We start from the raw sequence: 22,873 nt of genomic DNA, 5'->3' as shown, positions 1-22,873 counted from the left end.
GTTATTTTAAATGCTTTGTGAATATGTGATGCTTTTTTGGAAAATAGAAATAAATATCAGATATTTTTGTGTGTTTTATCCTTTCTAACAATACGTATTTTTGTTTCATCAATACCCAGATAAATCTCATCAACCACCATGATAATAATAATAATTCAAAAAACTAATAATAATAATAATGATAATAATTCATAGAGTTATAACATTCAACATTAAATTGTCTAAAAATAGAAAAACTTTTGATATCCGTCCATTTATACTTATCTTCTTAAGGCAACAAAATGATCTGCAACAAACCAGCACCCTCCTCAAGGGTCAAAGGTCTTGAAGTGCACACACACACACACACACAGGTTACTTTTGGGGACATTACATCGCCTTACATTCATTTGCTAGAAACTCACCCTAACCATAACCACTACTTGCCTAACCCTTACCATAACCTTGACATTAACTACTGAACCAAAAATCTAATTTTTCCAAATGGACACAGCGTTCGTTCCAAATTGTACAAGCTGTCACCAGCTAACTAGTTTTAAACTGAAATGTGTCCCCTAAAGTAAACACACAGGCTTACTTATTCACTTTTGGTGTATTTACCAGGGACAGAGCTAGAGGGTGGCTTTGGGGCTGCCGCCCCGAATGTTTTCTCAAAAGCCCTGAATGAATCTATCTTTAAAAATAAAATAAAATCTGGTTAGTCAGTTTTTATGAACAATAGTTATTAAGAGTGAAATTTCTGAAGACATTTCAGTTAAGGTAGTGTTACAGGGTGAAATTTTAAAAAAGAACAATATTTTTTGTTTTCCTTTAAATCTATCTCCTTATTGTTGTTATTGTATTTCTATGTGCAATGTTTTTGGAAAATTGCTAATAAAGAACAGTAGTCATACAATGCAGTAAAATTAAATAAATAAATAAAAAAAGTCCCTGGCTGTGGGTGCTCTAAATTTAGCCCTGGATCTTGTCATCTCCTAAATCCACCCCTTTACATAGTTACATTAATTTCCTGGAGACCTATCTTTACCTTAACCACTGACCCAGAATTTACGTTTTACATGTGGGGGACACGGCTTTTGTCCCCAGTTGCTCAACTCTAACCCAATTAAGTGGTGTAATGTGTGGTTTGTGTCCCTGAAAGTGACTGAGGAAACCCCCTCCAGCATGGCCCATGGGAGTGTTTTACTTCGACATGGCTAACCGGACATGTTGTGTTAGTTGTGTGTAACTTGGTGGTCTGGGCTCTCGTAGACAACCTGACGCGCTAAACTACAGCAGGCAATCACAGCAGCGACGTACCGACAGAGTACTGTGGCCACCGAAACTAATCAAAAGGGCCGTCCAAACACCTGAACCATCAATCGGGTTTATGAGTGAAGACGATCAATCAAGCTGGTGGTTAACCTTCGGGAAGAAACGCGGAAGTGTAATTCACCGTCGACGCTTTTTTTCGTTTTGTTTGACTTATTATCGGTGACAACATGGCTGAATGTAACATTAGCATCGACCAGAAAAGACTACCTGGAGTCAAAGAGGGTAATGTCTCTCTAAGCATGTTTATATCTGAATGAAGCTAGCTGTGTAGCATGTGTAGCTATTATGTGACAGTAGCGAGGTTAACTCATGTTGAACGCAGATGTTTGGTTGTGATGGGGTTTAGCACAGCTTGCTAAGAGATGCTAGCACGGTTGTCTTAAAGGCTGGAGACAACACTGATAAAACTCCTTATAGTCACGGTACACAGGGCACAGCGGCTGTATACTAATATAAAAACACCCAGGTTACAAGCACAAACATTAGCTTAGCGAGATAGCAACACACAGCTGGCACATTGGTCCTATCTTCACATATTGTTCTCGCCACACATTGTTCCTATTGTGTTGACATGGTTTGTGGGATGTGGGAACACATTTTTGTGGGTACACACAATGTGACACAACACCAGTGTGGATAAATTCAGTGCAACAGGAGTCAGGTGACTTGCGAGTTTCAATGCTGATCACACAGAGGTGTTTGATTATTGTTTTGCTGGCCTCCTTTTACCTTTTGAGTTTCCCATCTGACTTATTCAATGAGACCATAACCTCTGATGTAACTTTTGAAGAATTTTCTTTAAAATTATGACCATCAAGGAAAGAGCTTGTTTTATAAATGCACCCCCTCCCCATGTAACTTTAATGCACACCAAAAACTTTGGCTCCTGCTGGTCCGCCTTGTTGCAAAGATGTGAATGTGAAAAACAGGTGCTGAGAGGGGCTGTTCATACTGAAACTGGTCTTGGATGGGGTGATGCTGTTGGTGGTGCTGGTGTGAAGCAGCTGCTCAGCAGGGTGTTTGTTATTCTGGTCAGAGAGCGAAAGAACATGCATTTACCCGGCTCGGCTAGTCAGCAGAAGGATATTGAATGAGAAGGCTGCTGGAAAAGTTTAAATTTCATCCCTGGTGTGATAAGAAAATAGCAAATGTTGTGAGCTGGCTGCTGCTACTGAAGCTCACAGGTGAACTGAGCTTGCATTTAGCCTTTTCCCTCTGCACTTAAAGCACAGTGGTGACTTTACACAGGCAGCTGCTTCAGCGCCTCTTTATTGGCCAGTGGTGAGTCTTTTGGTCTTTGTGCAGTGTGCCATGTTAAGCTGATTTTTGTTTCCATCCCTGAGATTTTGAATGATGGTGTGAAAAACCATAACTTGCAGCTGTAATTTCCTTCTGTTCTGCTTGCTGTGAAGACTAAATCTAATCGAACAAGTAAAAACTTTCTAACGCTATAGAAAGAAACGGAAACAAAAAACCTTAAATTAGTTAAAACTGCTATTGTATGCAGCTACTGTGTATCAGCCAGAGTAAATCTCAGGTTTCTTGGATAAGAAGATTAAGCATATGGTTGGAAATGGTCAGTGTTAATCAAATCCCATAGTGGTTTGAGGCCGTGGGGGGGTTTGTGGAGGTCTCGCCCTTGCTCTTCACAGCATCTGTTTATCCCAACCATCATCCCCATCCCTATCTACGTCCACCAGTCACCAGCGCTATATTTGAGCCCCAGATGAATTTGTGCCAGTCAATAACATGACAGCAAATTATTTATTTGGTCATAGCTGTGTCTGTCTAATGCACACTAACACATAACTGCAGTCATAGTCTTTTGCTGGTTATTAATTTTTTATGTGGATGAAGTAATCTTTTTGAGAGCAGATGATGGCTCTGAGCCTGGCAGTGTGAGGTTATTGAGTGTGGCTCGGCTCTGTGAGGAGAGCATTAAACATTGATTAGTGTCAAAGAAAGGTTTCATATGGCTGAATATATATGATTTATTTGAATATATCCTCAGTAGGGTACAGAAAACAATAGAAGGTAGAGTGAAATTTAAAGTTAAATATGGTCTTTATGGGGTGAATAGATTGACTGCCAACAGCAGAGTGCTGCAAGGCTTCTTGCAGGATGAAATCATGGCTTAATTTTATTCTTCTATATTTGATGCTTTGCAGTTTACTGAAGAAACTTTTCTTGTAGGATTTCAACATGTGTGCTAAACAGATGAGAGTTAAATTCATGTTGACAGAACGTCATGAAGCAGATGCTATTAGTTACATACATACATCCTATGATATAATCCATGAATAGCCAAGTCTGTGAGAAATATCTGAAATGTCATCTGTTTCTACAGTTTCCCGAACTGGAAACAGTCAGCATTTGAAGACTCAAATCAAATGGAGACAATCTTAACTGTTTCATTTCTAAACAGATCAGATGGATATGTGGGCATTCTGTCGGATGTTTATGAGGAAATCTCCCCTCCTACAGCTTTTTCCCCAGAATTAATGTTCACAACAGTGTCACCAATACTGAAACCTTAAAATGGAAAGTTTTTCTGTACCGTAGTAAAGATATTGGCGGGTTTAACCCTCCCGCTCAGAGCTGGGAAGAGAGGTTGGTGCCATTTAAAAACTCTACTCCACTGCGCCTTGTGGATAAACACACAAATAGTTTTTTTTGGTGGTAAGCCTTTTATACATTGCTCTCGCCTGCTCATCACATTTTATCAGCCAATTTAGGGATTTTAACTGGCAGCTTGTTAGTAGTAAGAAAACTGCTCACTTCTTAAGGCCCCTCTCACCTCAAAGTACCTTCTTTAAAAAAAGCTCAGTTGTTAACTCGGTTCTAAAAATAAGGCTTTTTTTAGTCGGAGGGTGAACTGTACTTCCTCATACACAGTTTCACTTCATGTCTCTGCTGACAGAAAATAACTTAACCACAAACCGCTCGTCAGATGGTCAAATTCTTTATTATACTGGCAAACGCTGCCTGGCTCAGTGTTTAATCTAAAAGTGTGGATATACAATCTGTTTTAAATGTCTAGTATCATGTTCTGTATACACGTCATTAAGCTCACAAGGCAAATCCACATATCACTTTTTAAAATGAATATGCTGATAATTATGGAAGAATCGTATAGAGACCAGCTGAACACAAAATTAGTTCACAAAAGGTTGCCTTGACAACAACTTTTTAAAATCTGCTTGTTTGTTCACGTTAACCCAGCAAACTTAGCCTCCTGTGCTTGATTTGTGTCATTTTTAAAAACAGATTTCCTGTTTATGGGCTGGATGTTGAACACCCCATCTCAACTGTGTCATGTATCAGCTGCACAGATTTAGCGTCCAAGTCAACAACCTTCAACTAGTCAAAACTCATTTTGAACTTGAATTTTTTGTGCAAATCTTTCTCAATATGTTTTCAATTTCTGTCTGTGTTTTTCTTATTTAGTATGCCGAGACTTTGCTGTGCTGGAGGACCACAGTCTGGCCTACAACCTCCAAGAACAAGAAAGTAAGAAACTACAGATGCGCCATTATTTTGTTTTGTTCCCACCAGTTCTCTGATTTAACATTTAGAGATAAGCAACTTTTTCTGACAGGGTATATGGGCATTTCTCTTTTTCTGTTTTTAACATTTCTGATCAAATCACCGACCTGTGGTCAGTCAGATAAAAGCTGCCGTGAATGGGTTGTGAATTCAATGTATTCAGTAAGTTCATACAGATCGGTTTGTGTTTAAGTCATTCATTGTTATAATGTTTTCTGCATCGGACTGTCTGTTACGCTGTCTTGCTGCATTCCTGGGTCACCTTATTCTTACTCTGAAAAAGGACAAACTGTGAAAGATTTTTTTAGAGTTGTAGCATAGAGACACCCCAGCTCCCAGATTGTGGGTAGAAGTTAGACAGACAGCACAGTCAGCTTAGCAAGAGCTTTTAAATGTAGCACTCTGATAGACACTGCTGTCTTCTCACTGTTTGTGCACCTATAAAGATAATTTTGTGTTCATGTGAGGTGCAAGTGCACATTCCCAAACTCTTCTATTGTGTATCTTGACATGTCTGTTTCTGTTAGCTGCGTGTTTGTCCCTGCGGCTGCGTGCCTCAACAGATTAGCTGCTTTTATGTTTGCTCATATGTGAGTAATTAACCAGCATCTTTATCTCATGATGTGAAAATGTACTTTAGAGACTCGCTATAGAAGGTATGTTCCCCAGCTGCTGATTTATTTTTTTCAATAACTGTACAAACTGTGGAATTTCCCTGATGATTATTGGTTTTATGTATTCTTTTTTTTTTAATCTTTGATCTTCTCAGTTATTTTAGCCCTCTCCAATCAAACTAAGTTGAAAGGATTTTTCTGCCAAGGGGCGCTGACAAACACAGACCCAGACATAACAAGGCCTTCCTTTCATCAAACACAAATGAAAAACTGCAGATGGCTAATGGCCACCACACCTCCTCTCATATCCTTCACCTGCACCCGTTCATAGAGGAATGGCAGGAACCAACAGAAAAAGGCTACTGTTTATAAACGGCGTAGGAAATTAGTTGCTTATCGCTCAGATTTCTTTGGTGATTTTTTGTATAGTAGGAACTGATAACTGCTGTCACTTCTCTCGACTGGACAATAGTTTGTTTTTCCGTGTTTCCATAAATATAGCGCCTTTTAAATTCTGCATTACTCAACAAACCCTGCAAGAAAAAAGGCCAGATGTCATTCAGCCACACCCTAAGTGCAGATTAGGTTCCATTTTAGCCAGGATTAATTTGGTTTTGGCTGGCCCGTCCTGGTCATTAACCCTTTTAGGGCCTTAGTGATCCATGACCAAGGCTCATCTCCATTTATTGCCACACTAACTGATCTAGTTTGAGCTACAAAACCATTTGTGTCACCTTTAACCCTGGAGGTGAAAGTGGAGAATGCTGGTGGACGTAGCCTGGCAGTCCTCTAAATTTGCAGTGCCCCTTTTCTTTTTCTTTCCTGGCTCAAATCAACAGATGGCCATTGCAAAGGGGGCTTTTTAGCACATTCACCTAAAGTTAATATGTAGTTACAACTGGCTTTGATTTCCATTCAAATTGTTGAGCGTGCAAAACACTGAAGCATCCAATTGTTGCCTGGAAAACATTTCTCTGAAACTGTGTCAGCACTCGGTGTCTTTGTTTCTGGAATGTATTCTCTCTATTTCAAACTAAATAATACTCCAGTGTACAGCTCCTCCGTGACATGCTTGAGACGTGGCTTGTCTAGCTTCCTCGCCCTTATCCCCCTTTTTCTGAATGACGTGAGACCTCTTCAAGATTTGTTGAATGAACGAATGTCACTGTGTCCCATCTCGGTTGATTTGCTGCCGGCAGAGATTTTTCTGTTGGAAAACGTGGCAGTGGATAAATGATAGCCTTTTATCTTGGGTTGTGACATCAGTTTTGCCTTCAAATATTTTTTATAAGGTGTTATAAACTTTGACAATTGATCAGTGTCATCCAGAAAAAAAAGGATCAATGTCAACTCCTTTGCCACAGCTGTGACTCACAGTTTCCTCATTTCATCCCACCAGCCAGAAAGCAGAAACTTTATGGAGCCTCTCACGGGTAAATTGCCAGATGTAATTTGGTCCTTTTCACATGAAAGCTGGAACCTGATCGATAGCCACGTGAAACAGAGCTGAGTGAGTGAGTGATGCTGTCCATGCTTACCAAGTGCTGCGAGTGCGTCAGCAGGCAGGATTTATCATCTGTTATGGCCCACAACGTGCCATCACACAACCTTGGAACGGCACCTCAGCTGCAAACCCTCATTTCTCAGCGACTAAGAGCGTTTTCTGTTTATCACCAGAGACAGAACAGTCTGCGTCCTCAACGTTTATCTTGTTCTCCACAGACTAAACAACAATTGTGCTCCTCACAGAGAAAAACATCTAGGAAGTGTGGATCTGTAAATAACCTTCATCATTCAGCTACTGTAGTTCTTCATCAGTAGTGCGGTCTAGGCAGCTGACCTCCTGGTTTGTTTGTACACAGTTTAAAGAACAGCGTTATGTGTTTGTGTCCATAGTTGAAAGCCACTTGGCATCCAACGTCCATAAGAGCCGTCTGGTGCAGCAGGACCTGCAGGTGGCCAAGAAGCTGCAGGAGGAGGAGGATAAGATAGCCAATGTCCAGACCAAGAAGCAGTTTGGTGAAATGTGGGTGTCTCTCACACACTGACACACTTACCTTTTTATCTATATGTCTTGACTGTATCAAAGCAAAGCCATACTGGGAGAGAAAATACAACCACAAACACAAGAGTTGTTGGACCAAAACAGGCTACTTATAAGAAAAAGAGAGGATTTTTGATCAAATTGAATCTATTATGGCTGCCTGATTTTTTGGTAATACGTAAAATATAATTAACTGGATCAGGTCATTGCATACATGAAAGATAAATTACATGAGATTGAGTATACCCCCTTGAAAATGAAGACAAATCTTCAGATCAGTAATAAATGGTTTTGTATACTTTTCTTGAGTGGACATCATATGTTTCTGATTAGTGTAATTGAGGGTAATTACTCCCAAAACCATTTCCAGGGATGTCATCCAGCAGTCAGGTCATAGATGCCCCTAAATTGATTCAGTGTTCACTGTAGGTTTAACCCTTTCATTAGTATTTGCACATCATGTCTTGCATTCTGTACTAGTATGACTGCAACACGATTATGTTAACTATTGAGTAATCTGTTGTTAATTTAATTAGTTGTTTATCAAAAAATAAATAAAACAAATGTTGAAAAATCTTGTTTCCCAAAGCTCAAGACGTAACATAAAATGAAAATGCATTTTCCCAACAAACAGTTTGTAACCCAAAGATATTCAGTCTACAATCACAGACCAAAGAAACCAGAACATTCACATTTAAGAATCTGGAACCAAATAATTTTTTTCCCTCATAAATGAAAAATAGTTGGTGAAGAATCTTATCATTACTGCTCTAATTACCAGAAGTAAGTATGTTTACGTTCTTTCTGTGTGTGGAAATTGCTTTGCTAGTCAGGTCTGAAATGCAAATGTTTTCTCGTTACTGAGGAGGAGATGATCACGCAGTCATGTTCATTATACCTTCAAAGTCATTGTCTCCACATTTGGCTTTGGTGGATCACAAAATACAAAATTTGTCCATCTTTTGAAAAAAAAATTTTTTTTAAAGAGACATAGGAAGTCTTCAATTTGAAATAATGTTGCAGCCCGAATTCAGTCCTCGTGGTCTCCATGTGGTAGCTCTGTAGCCCAGGCAGATAATTAAAATTTTAGAGGTGTCTGTCTGCTCCATCGGCACATCCAGCAGTCTAATCCAGAAACATAAATACAGCCTCAGTGACATCTTCTAAACATAGCCAAGTGTTCTGTTGCCTCTGCCTCAGTCCAGATCAGGGCCTGCAACAGAAACCTGCAGAAAAGCACTTGGAGTTAAGTCTCTCTCTCTGCTCTGCAATTTTTTATTAAATTACATTTGCTGACTCACAGCTCAGTGAGCTCACTGTTTCATGCACACACACACACACACACACACACACACACACACACACACACACACACACACACACACACACACACACACACACACACACACACACACACACACACACACACACACACACACACACACACACACACACACACACAAAGCCCCAGTAGTGGGATTGCACCCCTGAGGCGAGGCCAGATGCTCCACCATCGATGCTCACAGGCCAGTGCTGCTCGTTATGCTGGGAGCTCACACTGCTATCCACTGTGCACTTGCCAATACCACCTCATGCACACCCACACTGACATTTAAACACAAACACACACAGGGGAATGCTACATCAGTATGTACTGATGAAGGCGTTATAGTCTGTTTACTTGCCAGCTTAAGTCCTCCTGAGCAGTCGGCTGCTAGGGTCAAGCACAGGAGAAGGCCAGGTTAGTTAAGCTGTTAGTGTTTTTCCTGCTTACAGTGCAGCATTACTCATATATCTCCACACAAAGAGAGATGATTGTTGCATACCAGCCCTCTAGGCAGATGGTGTTTTCTGTCAAATGCATGTTGCTTAAATATTTGAGGGAGCCAAAAAAAGTTGTCAAGAACATCACCACAATAAGTGAGGTATGTTCACTGCTCTGTTTCGTGTAACATGACTATTTTAATTGTTTGTTGGGTGTGGAAATCTATGTTTTTAAAAATAGTGAGTATGAACAGGAGGAATGATTACAGCAAGGAAAACTTCTTTCAGTGTTTATATGGGCACCTGACTGTTTTAAGACAGACTTGAAAGAAGCATCAGAATATATATAAATCTGAAATTTAAAGCCTGTTTACTGTTTATGATTTGCCAATATATACTTTTCTTCACAACAGAAGAATTTCAAATGTGTGACTGTGCATAATGTATCTACACATACCTTCATGCTAAGAAACATTATATAATTTTGGATCATCAGCTTCCTTATTTGTATGATTCAAAAATGACCAATTAACCATTGTTTATTAGAGATTGGCTCCTGACTGTGAAGCCATTCCCAGGTGTGTATATCTGTTATTAATCTTTTAATGTTCTTCAACCCCCTCCCCATATCCACTTGGACACACATGAAAACATGGAAACTTCAGTGAGCGTCAAGATGTTGAGATAGCCCAGGAAATTCAGGAACAACTGGTCCGACAGGCAGAACAGCAGCGGCAGCAAGAAGAGAAGGATGCGGTAGGAAATGTACACACACGCACACACACACGCACACACACAAGCACACACACACGTACGCTTAAACACTTGCGCCTATTCAAACACAATGTTGGTTACATCCGACCGTCAATGACTTGACTGCTAGTATCGATGTACTGTGATGGTTGGGTTATTCCAGCTGAGTAATCACCTTGTCATCATCTCGCCTCATAGTGACCTGGCCTGTATTGTTAATATCTTGAAAGTCTTAATCTTTGTTTATAATTTGTGCAAAGAGCTGATGTTACAGTACATTCAAGAATATTTTTGCGGATGTTATTGATGTAGTAGTTTTTTACATTCCCAGGTAGCATATATGGCTTCTGTTTAATTATTTTAATTGAAATCATTATTCTGATTCAAACCTTAGGGAGTCATGGCTCTTGTGCTCCATATGAAAAATGCCTGACTAGAGCACAACACTTGTTTACTGGTTGGATTTTGCTGAAACATCAGGGAACGTTGCATCTCAGCACTGTAGCCTCACATGTTTTAAAACTGCACTAACTGCCAAAATAAGAAAGTGCAACTACAAACATAGTGACATATTTATTACAAATCAGACCAAGCTGTTAAGCTGTTTAAAAAAAAAAAAAAATAAATAAAATTCCTGTGGGACTACATGTTTACTTAGCCTTGTCTGTTTGTAGGCCATAGCCCGCAAGCTGCAGGAGAAGGAGATGAAAGAGGAAAGGAAGAGACAGAAACATCTGGAAGCAAACTTTGAGGAGGAGTACTTTGAGGATCATGGAGGTGAGCGGAGCACCACTGGCTCATGTTAATGTGACTGCTTGTGTGTATGCGTGCATGCAGTCTGAATGTCTGCATTTGTACGTGTGTGCGTTTCTCTACCTGTGTGAGCTTGTGTATGTGTGTGACGACATGGGAGAAAATATCTCTTTTTTTCCAGCTCTGGATATGTGAGGGTGTGCTTTTGATGCTGCACAGCACTGCAGATTGTTGCTGACTCGAGGCTAAGATTTTGGAATGCATTTATAAGCACATAATGAACCTTGAAGGGAGGCTTGCATGTTCGTACAGGGAAATACTTTGTCATTTAGTTTTCATTCAAGAGCAAACACCGCTGTAAATGGGTTTAACAGTGCTCCAGTTTAAAGCTACAACATGAATGTGCTAGATATCTGAAACTCAGGGTGAATGTGGGAAAAGGGGATCTCGGATTTTCAATGTGAGAAATGCGACTGCTGCTGAAATGTTATCTAAAAGAGCCGTGGCTCAGTCTGAATGCAGTTATAGTGCTCGAGCCACAGATGTGAGTTTGAGTATAGAGGAGAAATATATTTCACAGTGCTCCTTTTTATTGTTCCCTCCTGACTCGTAAAAGTTCAGCTCTTTTTTTCCCCCTCCAGCTGTCTCAGCCTGCTGAATCTAATCTGGCAGATTGACTCCCAGGTTTCCTACCTAAATCCTTAAACTGTGTTCTATTCAGAGTTTGACATTCACACTTATGTCATTCCTTGACAGTGAGCAGAGAAGAAACCCTGGTTCAGTTCATTATAATAGAGCAGAAACACCTTTTGTTTTTTTAATTTCCAGCTCTTGGTGATTGACATATATTCACCAAAGACACCACACTTCCACTTAACCTCCACTGCCACGGTCCTTATTTTACTGCTTACAATGTTTGGGATACTGACATTTTAACTTATTCCACTTCTTGTGCTTTGTGGGTGAATGTGTAATATAAACATGAGATGCACAACAGGATAGAGGAAACTGAGAGGCTGTGGTTTGAAGCCTCTGTGTAGACAGACGCTGTCCTCTTTGTTGACAATCAGGACTGATCAGTTGGAGTCGGCTGTCAGTCTACCTGTCCTGTCGTGTCTGCCGCTTCACCTTTTCTAAAGATGTCACTTCATGACTGGTGGTCAGGATGAAGTAACGTCCTTGCTGACTTTGCCATTCTGCCCTGCTCTCTTTATACTAGAATATTTTGTCCCATTGCCAGACTCATTCTGTTTGTTGTACAGCCTTGCACGTTAAGTAACCACTCACCTGTGGTGTGTGTGTGTGTGTGTATGTGTGTGTGTGTGTGTGTGTGTGTGTGTGTGTGTGTGTGTGTGTGTGTGTGTGTGTGTGTGTGTGTGTGTGTGTGTGTGTGTGTGTGTGTGTGTGTGTGTGTGTGTGTGTGTGTGTGTGTGTGTGTGTGTGTGTGTGTGTGTGTGTGTGTGTGTGTGTGTGTGTGTGTGTGTGTGTGTGTGTACAACTGTGGCAGTGTGATAAAAGTGCATACTGTATCACTGTAAGGGAATGACATTGTGTAACTGTTGTGAGGGATGTTATACAGGTACCGCTGGTTTGTCTCAGTTAGCAACTCAGTTTATAAAAATTTGCCAGATTTTAAGATAGCTACGTGGCAAATCAAGCTAAGCAGTTGGACTGTTTTAGCTTGAAACACATTTTTATTACATCACAAATAGGGCAGATCGTGAACCTCCTTTACTAGAGAGATGTGGGCTCCCCCTTGTGGCAATTCAAAATAAATCAGGGACTCAATATAGGACTGTACATTAGTGAGTTAGACAGCTTTTCCAAGTAGTGAGGTGACTTGAAAAGGGGTAATCACTCAATGTTAAAAAGCACAGATAAAAGAATCAATAACGTAACAGCTTATCAATACTACAGTCTTTAATAATTACGCCCCAGGGCCCGTTTTATACTCGGTTTCAGTATCCATCCCATGTCTGTGATGTGATATGTTGCTTTTTCCCAGGGCGTGTAATTGGCCTCAGCTCGCAGCAATGGCACACCGTCTTAATCTGCTGGATCACAGTTGCACACAAACCATCATGGGGGCAGTACCTGTTTCAACTTGACAAATACATGACAGGGAAAAAAGGGAGATTGAAAGTGGTATTCAAAATGGGACAGAAGAGAGTAAACACTACCTGCTTTAGAGCACATAGCAGGTATCAGTCTCTGGTGGTCAAAGTTGTTTTAATCAGACGTTAAACAGCAGGTTGGGTACCTGGAATTCCTTTGAGCTGACTCATAGTACAGACACTTCAGGCCTCTGCTGCGCACTCCTTTTTGTTTTCATTCAAACTTTTGTCAGTCACACAGGAAACTCACAGCAGGATGGTGTTTTTTAGAGATCAACATGTTCTGAAGTCTCACTTTTTTCCCCTTTTGATCTCTGGTTATGATGTGGTATTTGTGAGTTTGCAATGATGTGTGCTGTATACTGATTTTCAGCTGTGTCCATCAAACAACACACAAGATATTCATGGATGTTAAAGCATATTTTGTTGTTGACTACATCACAATCAAAAAGTCTTAAGTCTTAATGCATTGCATTAATGTTTAGGATAATTCTGCATTTCTGTTACCATCATTCATTTTACCTCCAAACATGTTTCTCCACTGACTCTCACACTATTTATTATTCTTAAGTTAATAACCACATCTCTGTACATTTTGACCAACATGGTTGCAAGTAATGCTCATCCACTCTACATGACTATATGTAGCCTGTCTCTGTGTTTTCCCCTGTATGCTCAACATCGTTTCACATAATATTCACTTTAAATACAAACCACACACACTTTTCTTAAGCTAGAAATGAGCCAATGGGAGTTGGTATCATTGTTGCAGCTTCTGCTCGCTGTCCTCTTCTCTGCTTCCTGTGTCAGTTTTTGACCGAGGTCAGGGCTCAGCTTTCCGCTCATGTTTTTCCACAACAACAGTGCACTGGTTAGGCTAATAACAACAAATTGTTAGTTACAAACTAAAATGAAAAGCTGTCTATACATAGAGTTCAGGGGCAGAGTATGCACTGGTAGGCAGACGGATCAGTCATCCATTGATTTCATATGGGCCAATGTAAATAGTTGGACAGACTTCTTAGAGGCCTGTGACAGCAACAGAAACCAGACTTTTTTTCTTTCTCTTTTTATTGTTGGATTTATTGATTGCTGAATTTCAACAAACAACACAAATGCTCCTGAAATAATTTTGTACCTAAATTGCTTACCATAACTTCAAAAAATTGCTAAATTCTTGTTAATTTAGCTACTGGCTTAGACGGCATCCCCCATCCACTCTATCAGGAGAGGAGGGAGGAGACTGGAGGACTGGATGAATGACTTATTGACTAGTCTGTGTCTTGATTTTTTTCTATATCTCATTCAGTATTTTCATGTCAGAAATATAATTTAGTTTATTGACATTTTGTTTCCAGTGAGATATTGCTGTTGTAAGCATTACTGTTGCTGTTCTAGAAATAATATTTAGTTATATTTAAAATATAAATCAATTGCAGTAATGTTCTTAATTAGAATTACCTTAGGAGATAGTGTTTACTTAATCAGTGAACATGTTTGTTTCACTTTTCTTGTTGTCAGTGTCTGAATGTACTGTAAAAAAAAAAAAATATTGCAAGGTTCAAAATTATTTGAAAATGCAGAATTTTTAGTCAAATGATATAAAAGTTTCTACCCTTATTACAACTATCTAGGCCTCTAGAGTCCTTCTGGTGTCAAAAGCTCCTGTAATTCATCACACACATGGCTCGATGAACATGAATAAACCTCTCTGGAACCATTCTAAAGCACTTCTATGTTGTTTCACTGCTGTTCCTGGCAACGTGGGCTCTGCGCACACACAACAGCACCACTACTGAAAAGGGGAAACACTGTCTTTTCACCATCACTCTCCTCACAGGTGCTATGACTAACACAGTGCTAACTAACCTTCTCAGCTCATATCATTCCTCTTTGTTATTTCTCACATCTCCATGCTCTCATCAACCATCATCATTCTCAACGTTGCCCTCCTCCCATCCTCTTCTCCTTCATCTCAGCTGCAAGAAAGCCACGTGACTTGGACAAACATACCCGTCACAAATCTAGTACTAATTCCCCGGGCCGATATGATGTGTATGCCCCAGTGAGCTCACACCGTGATTACTCCCCAGATTACAGCTCAACTGAGCCAAAAAGAAGCAGGTACCCAAAACAGGACCCGGCAGCACCCCACAGCCACTCCAGATATCCTGAGCACTACCTTGTGGCAGAGGGAGGGCGGAGCAGGCATGCAGATCCATACCCAGAACACCTACTGCCCTCTAGAGGCAAGCATGGGGACAGGTACCCAAATTATGAACCCACAGAGACTGGCAGAGCCAGGGGCCCACAGGGTGACAACACAGAGAGAGTGGTGAGGATGAAAGAAAGACCAGTCAGACCACCTCTGCCACAGTACCCAGAACAGAGAGACAAGGAATGGGTCAGAGAGAAGGACAGACACAGGGGCAGGGACCTGGAACTGGAAAGACAAATGGGAAAAAACCAAAGGAGGGACAGGGAGCAGGACCTGAGGGGGGCGAGAGCGGGAGGAAGAGACAGGGAAAGATCCAGAGATAGAGGACAGAGTGGGGACAGACACAGAGTAAGAGACAGGCAGAGACAGAGAGATGAACAAGTGAGAACCAGGAGCAGGGAGAGACGACTCGATGAGGACGTCTCAGAGCGTGTCCCGAGGGAGGGCAGGGCGTCCTGGGAGGAGGATGATGATGAGAGGGAGAGGAGGGCCAGGGGTCGGCAGCGTGTCCACTCCAATCCCGAAGAAGTCTTTGACGAGTACAGGAGCAACGAAGGGAGAGGGCACACCAGAGACTTCTGGGACCCTAGGCAGGGGGAGGGTCCCAGCAGGGAACGCAGTCATACTCACCCCGATGGAGAGACAGGTACCACGCTGAGCCCCCCCCCCCCTCTGGGCTCTGCGGGGGTGTTTGTTTGGTGTGCTGGAGCTCTTTTCCACTGTGGCAATCTCAGGTGGCGGGTTGATCTAACATTGCAATGACTAATAAAGACGCTCATTTTCTCTGTTCTCATTAGGACTACTGCGATTTCACAGTAATTTCAGATGATTTGACGTGATTTCGACTTTGATGCTTGAAATGATTAGATTTGTTTCTGTTGTGCTGTGGGGTGTTGCTGTGGCTCATTTTTGCGTTGTTTCCTGTGTTATTGTATCGAGCGGAGAATTATTACACTGAGACTGAAATGTTTGCTGTGATTTTCTAGTAGAATAGCTCTATAGGTGAGGTCAAACTCGGCACATTCACAAAGGGCTTCAGGGCTGCTGAGCTGGGTGTGATTCCACTGTCCTGTATTTTCTCAAAGCTGTCAAAGGCTTAAACAGATTAAAGTGTTTAACACCAGTGGACATGCACTGCAGCCCTTTCATGTTGCCTTGTAGCTTTAATCCAGCTGCAGTTCTATCTACTCTAGTGCTAAAATGATTGGAAGATTAATCGATCAATTGACAAAAAATTATATGATTATTTTATTAATTTATCTAATGCCAAAAAGAAATTATGGCTCCAGCCTCTCAAATGAGAGGCTGATTTGCTGATTATCTGTTATATATCATGTAAATTGTAAATTGATTGGTTTGCGACTGTTGATCGGACGTGGCCATGGGCTTGGATTGTAATTATTCCCAATTGTCTGAAATCTTGAAGACTTTAAAATTACCATTATCTGCAGCCCTAATCTGTAGTTAATATAATGTGGTGACACCTGCAGGTCGAATTGTGCACAAAGGGAGTGGAGCAGTAATAAAAGAAACTGAGTATGGACTCAGCGAGGCCACCAAGGGGCTGACTAAGCTGGATCTCCGTGACCAGGAGCTGAAGGACATGGAAGTGGCCAGGAGAATGCAGGAGGAGGAAATGAAGGTGAGGAAAAAAAACAGAAATTGTTTTATTTATCTGAGCATATAAAATGTGAACTGTTAGGTTAAAAAATGTAAACATTACCAGATAACCAAAAAGAGAAAACTCTCCCTCTGCCAGATTATGCTGAGAGATACCAGAACTTTTTACTGTTCGTTATATTATTGCAGACAATAATAATAATAATAATGTTAATAAATAATGATAATAAAGACTGACCTCAAGCACTTAAACTTAAAAAGTACAAAATAATTTCATCAAACAACTTGCTTTGGTATGGTTTAAATATGGAATGAGGTTTTTGGGCAAAAAAAGAAATAGAAATGTGTAAGCACCTTTTGGTTTAAATGCTGATTTATATTATGTGTCCACTTTCACTTTGGCATGCTTTTATAAACATCAGAACTGCAACACGGAGATGCCTCAAAGCTCTTCCGTGCCTGCTGTAATATTTGGAGATAATAATGAAGGAAACACTGAAAAAGTTTCCATCTATGCTTTAAGTGTGTTAAGAAAAAACATACTGAAAACGTTTAGTGTCAGACAGTCGGAGTCATTTGTCTTGTTGTGTTATGGAACTCAAGTGTTCCACATAGTGAAAAAAAATGTGACTTTTTTTAACTGTTTTTGGTTTCAGGCGAGTAAGAGCCATGTGCGTGCAGCCCAAGTGGCGCAGGATGAGGTGAGTGGGTGTCTGGAAAATGTTCTTAAAAAATGTTCTTTTTTTATATCCTTTCATTTCCCAAGCTCAGCCAATTCAATCAGCTTCATTGTCATATAACTCTGAATATATAAAACCATGTCTGAACTTGCCTCTTCCTGGCCCGAGATTATTTAAGAAGAAATGATCCAATATTGTGGCGTTATAGTTCTTCAAATTCCCTTTTTAAAATGTGTCTGCGAACAGGGTGTTGGCAGAAAACCTTTTTTATCCTTGAATAGAAATAAAGGTGACAGTTGAAATGCAGTATAAAAATGTGTATTGACCTGAAATGCTGTTGATGTGTCGCCCACACATCACATCTTGAAGGATATGGAGGTCTCTCTGTGATTGTGGATGTGTCTGATATCTCGCTCTGGCAGGAAATCGCTCGACTGCTGATGGAGCAAGAGAAAAAGGAGTACAGGAAGAACCGAGAGCACGAAAAAGAGAAGGAACGAGAGAGGGAGAGGTTGGCTATGGACAGGATGGCAATGGAAAGGAGGCGACCAGAGGGAGACTACAGGGTAATCTTTCTATAACCATACTCATTTGACCTATTTCTTAAAGTTGTGCTTTGTGGGGCAAATTATTTTTGCAGGCTACTCTTTTTTAATTTTTTCATAAAAGTATATATTTGTTGGTTTCTAGCCGAGTTCGGAGGATGTTGTCCGGCCCCGAACACGAGAGGATTATGAACACCAGAGGCAGAGGAACCACAACAAGCCTGCCAGGTAAAAAAAAAAATAAAAAGACTGACTGTTTCTAGTCAGTCAAACTCTAGAAACTCATTCTGTTTTTTCTTCTTCTTCTGTCTGTCGCCTTTACTGTCTCAGGCCTCCTCAGCCTCGCACACATGACTATGAGAATGTGAACGCTGGCTACGGCCACCCAGACCATCCGATTCCCCCTCGTGCTCCCACCAGACCTGAGGCTGCTTACAAAGGTACGATATCCATGTTAGAGATGTGCCGTTACGCTGTTTGTACTCTATACTGTGGTGAAACATTCTTTACTGTGATTATTGCAGTTTTTCAAAAGCCACCGTGACCACAGCACAGCTGGACAGTGTGCAACATTTTCTTGGTTATTTCACAGCTAGAAACACTCTGAACAAATCCCAACTTACAAAGAATCCAAGAGAAACAGAAAGAGAGCCTCATTTAATGTCATTTTCAGTTAAAAGTCTTAAAGTTTAAACCACCAGCCTGCTTCTGTTTGTTGTGTTTTAGTACTAGTACTGCAGAATACAGCAATAAAGATTAGTTCCCTTTTCAGTGTTTTTCAGTTTGATTAGAATGACTTCACACCACAATCATAATGTGAAGACATTTTACTATGTTGTAGCACTAATGGTAGTTCTTCAGAAAAGTTTAATGGTGGTATCGTAGTGTGAAACTGTGATACACCCCTAGTCCATATACCAGCTGTGGGTTTATTTTTTAGCCTAAAACACGTCCTCAGCTCACACACCACTCCTATAGTGTATCAGTGTAGATAAGATCATGTACATTCCACTGCTTCAATTTGCATGTAGCTTATCTAAATATTTATATTTAGTTAATGTAAGCTATGCCATTTGCAATTTAAACACCCAGAATCATGTGGCCCTTCTTACAAAAAGACCATCAGTGATTTTGTTTATTGTTTAGTTTTTTAGTATTTTAAGTACATCATCTTCCCTTTTTTTATGAGTTGACAAAAGAGAGATGACAGGAGATGATGGGGGACAGAGATCGGTAAGGACATGCACCCATGTTTTCCTGACTGAACCTGAGACAGTGACAAGCACAAAATACTCTCTTTTCCCTTATTTCAAAAATGACAATATTCCTACTAAGCTATTTACATGGCTAATGAAAATGGATTTTTTTTTTTAATATGTGTACTTCAATCAAAATGGATTTTTTTTTTTTTCAAGTTTTCCACCAGTGGAGGACTTGTTTGACCATGTGAACACAGCCTTCCTGCCTGATTTGCTAAAGCAGCTTCATGAGAAAGTCCTAAAACCTGTTTGATATCCAAGTCTATCAAAGTGTTTAAAGTTCTTGAAAAACTTTTGGCCTGTTTGTCTGTTTACAACACCCAGAGTTGACTGCAAATTGCAGTAAAAAACCCAACTGAGACACTTTTCCCAAATGTGCTGTATACATTTTCAAAAAATGCTCCTAAAACACAAATATTGATATATACCTCGTATCATTCATCTTTCATATTCAGAATAATAGTGGAATATTAGTGAGTATGTATTGTGGTTCATGATTGGTCATTTATTTTAAGTATAAACTGTCCTTGTTTCACATAACTAGAAGAGTAAGCATGAGAAGCAGAAAGCAGCCAGAAAAGAAGAGAGGGTGATCTCTGAAGAGTGAAGTACAAATGCAAATACTTATGTATCAAACTCTTGATGGATTTCTGTGTCTTCCATCTTTTCCAGGTGCCTATTACAAGCGGTGACTCAGGCTCTCAACCATGTCCAGACGTGCTGTCAGTCCTCTTGTGTCCCCTCTTTTATTTATCTTTTTTGTTTTCGACCATTCACACTCTGTTGACCAAAAGCCTTGGGACAAGCTAATGAGTTGGCGATTGGATTTTTTTTTTTTTTAAATTGTATTTTTTAAATGCCCTCCAAAGTTGTCTGTGAGTGCTGGAACCTCACTCATCTTTTCCTTTTTTTAATTTGTAAATTGTGATTATCATTATTTCTTTTAACTGACTCGAGATCAAGACAAGCCAAAACAGCAGCCTTGTGACATTACCTCCCTCAGTTCTTCTTCAAAGCTGTTGAAATAGAGGAAGCGGCTCCTCTCTCGCTGTGGTCATCATGTGCTGATGTTCGTCCCATCACAAGGGCTCAAGGCCTCCGCTGGATATAACCATGCAATCTCAAATCCCTCATGACTCTCTCTCTCTCTCTCTCTCTTCATGGGATGTGCCTGTTTGGTCCAACATGGCTGCTACAGTGTCTTAGATACCAACATGGCAGCTGCTTTGTACACCCGTGATGCAGTTTTCTTTTCCCGTCATGCTGTGCAACGAGGCTGCACAGGCCCTTCTCATGTGCCACATGACTCTGGAGGGGTACGTCTCTGTTGCTGTATTCACAAAAAAACATAAATGAGCCTTCATCAAGATGCTGGTAGTTTTGGCTTTGACATGTTTGCCACAGTGTGATGATAAAGGGACCTTTTAAACTGGCTTTAGGCTTCTGCTTGAGGGGAGCACTTTTTAACTCCATTGCCCTTAACATGAAATTGGAAGGATGATACTCTGTGTATGACTCACTGTTTCTATGTGCATGCTTACTGAAAGTGTCTAACTATGTACATGCATTTCAACTCAATATCAAATTATCCGGCTCCCTCTTTATCACAAAGGGCTAAAGCCACAAAAAGCCAATAATCTTCTCTTTGAGTAAAATATGTGCTAGTTAATATACTGCTGTACAATATATCACATTTCTGATACATTTTCATATCAGCTTATTTACAAACCAAAACTGGTAGCCATTTTGTGCTAAGCCCATGAAAGTACCAAAATGAAATGCATGTACATTGCTTGTCTGTGTCCATCCTGAAGTCGTGCTTGTGCTAACAGCACATACATTGTGTGATTGAATATTTGCTCTTTTTTAATTTAAATGTAAATATATTTTCTGTATTTCTTTTACTCGTGTTACCAAATCATGTGGAAAATACAATATTCTGTACAGTCCCCTGCACCTTGTGTCCCACTAGTTATCTTTGTTTAGAAAGGGAGCCTTATATTATTTTTATACAATATTTTCCTCACATTGTTTTCTCAGTTTTTATTCTCCTAAGCTTTCCTGCTGTCACTTCCAGTCCTCCTCTCATTGTCTCAAACTCAAAGGCAGACTTCACTTCCTGCCTTCAGAAAAAGAAAACACTCCCACAATAGAAGTGCATCTGGAAGGAGAGAAATTCAATGGATCCACTCGAAAAAAGTGACAAAGTACATGTTAGTGCTCAAAGGGACCTATTGTAGTGTTTTTACTGCTTCATAATTTGTAATTTTCTGTTCATATTGAATAAGGATAGTGTGCAGTGAATAATCTAAGAGCACATTGAAGCTCTTGGGTTTACTGACTGGCCACATTGCTACTTCCAAGTCCTCACATTGTAATAAATGTCACTGAAATTCTAAAGCAAATTTTAGTTTTCCCCAAGTGTGAGATGTTTGTATTGCTGAGGACATGCAGGTGTTATTGAATTTACAATATGTGCTAGTAGCTGTTGACAGAACGGGATATGTGCCATATGTTGAATTTTTTTTCAGGGATTTGAAAATAGGAGGAGTTTAAAGCTGTGGTGGTTGTAGCAGACCTGCCACACCCACCAAGGTGGGACTTCTAATTTATTCTTTTGTGAGAGCACCACCATGTGGACATGTTGACAATTACAGGAAAACTAACAGAAAATGGATCTGATCAGGATGTGTCTTTTATTGTGTATTTGTGGATGTTGTGCATCAGACATTCCTTTGGAGTCGTGTGCCGTAGACATCAAACATTGAGTGTTAGATTTTAAATTTTCTTTAATCTGGGGCTTGTATGCAATCAACCAATCATAAATCAACACATCTGTGTTGAAACATGCTGTAACAGAACTTTTTTTTTTTTTTTTTTTTTTTTTTAAATAAAATTAATTAAGTTGCTTTTACCTATTGCATCTCAAAATGTAATAAACTATCAGCATTTCTGGTGTTTATGACTCATTCATGAGGCTGTAGTTAGGCTACTGAAACACTAGATGCTACTCATCGCATTGGAGTGCCATCATACAATTACAACAGAGGTGTAGTCCTCAAATGCTGTTTAAAAAATGCTTGTGTGGTTCTTTAAGTGTCTTTTATAATACCACACTGAACCGACATTGTCACCTAACCACAAAGATGACACATTTACCTGCAGCACAGGTTATAAGCTTCCACAGATGGGCAGAAACTGCCCACAGCATCCAGGAACATATGTTTCATCTTGAGCTCTGTACTCCTGTTGAAACCTGGCTGGAGAAAATCTGCAAAGAAAAACTGACAAAAAATACATTTGCATTAGCTGAAACTCTATAGTGTGTGTCATATTGGTCTTGAATAATGTGTCATTCACCTTGTTACCAGTGTTAATGCAGATAATTCACTATGCTGGCCCTCAGCAACACCAAATTAAAGGGAAACCAGTTAGAACTATGTGCAGACCTCCAGCTGTTTGTATATACAAATAGGAACTATCCAAGAGGAGAAAGACCTTTGACTGACAAGAAAACTTGGCAGCACTACTATGTGTCACACAGAAACAGCCATACAGCATTTATCCTAAAATCTAATACATCAAGATGATTTGCGACATTTTAGACTGGCTTTTATTTCTTTATTTATATATAAGTTATATAAATTTG

The 22,873-nt window shown here is 40.1% G+C and overlaps 1 protein-coding gene across 2 annotated transcripts; it reads left to right on the top strand.

Moving 5' to 3' along the window:
- Window positions 1-1,294: 1,294 nt before the first annotated feature.
- ccdc50a (coiled-coil domain containing 50a) lies at window positions 1,295-22,130 on the top strand. Of its 2 annotated transcripts, XM_062424311.1 has the most exons (12): window positions 1,295-1,536; window positions 4,762-4,824; window positions 7,371-7,500; window positions 9,948-10,038; window positions 10,710-10,812; window positions 14,882-15,766; window positions 16,611-16,762; window positions 17,397-17,441; window positions 17,843-17,986; window positions 18,111-18,193; window positions 18,296-18,405; window positions 19,897-22,130. In XM_062424311.1, the coding sequence occupies exons 1-12, from the start codon at window positions 1,482-1,484 to the stop codon at window positions 19,914-19,916; spliced, it is 1,881 nt and encodes a 626-aa protein (XP_062280295.1). In that variant the 5' UTR covers window positions 1,295-1,481; the 3' UTR covers window positions 19,917-22,130. The 2 variants fall into 2 exon arrangements, with proteins under 2 accessions (XP_062280295.1, XP_062280297.1); XM_062424313.1 differs by lacking the exon at window positions 14,882-15,766.
- The last annotated feature ends 743 nt before the right edge of the window (window positions 22,131-22,873 follow it).

Source organism: Scomber scombrus, chromosome 8 (assembly GCF_963691925.1).
Source record: "Scomber scombrus chromosome 8, fScoSco1.1, whole genome shotgun sequence".
Classification (NCBI taxonomy): domain Eukaryota; kingdom Metazoa; phylum Chordata; class Actinopteri; order Scombriformes; family Scombridae; genus Scomber; species Scomber scombrus.
Note: the sequence above shows the minus strand (reverse complement) of the source record. Positions and strands in the feature narration are given on the sequence as shown.

Coding starts and splice junctions, on each gene's coding strand:
- ccdc50a (XM_062424311.1), top strand. CDS start 1,482: ATGGCTGAATGTAACATTAGCATCGACCAGAAAAGACTACCTGGAGTC. Junction 1,537..4,761: donor ACTACCTGGAGTCAAAGAGG/GTAATGTCTCTC, acceptor TTTCTTATTTAG/TATGCCGAGACTTTGCTGTG. Junction 16,763..17,396: donor TGCAGGAGGAGGAAATGAAG/GTGAGGAAAAAA, acceptor TTTTGGTTTCAG/GCGAGTAAGAGCCATGTGCG.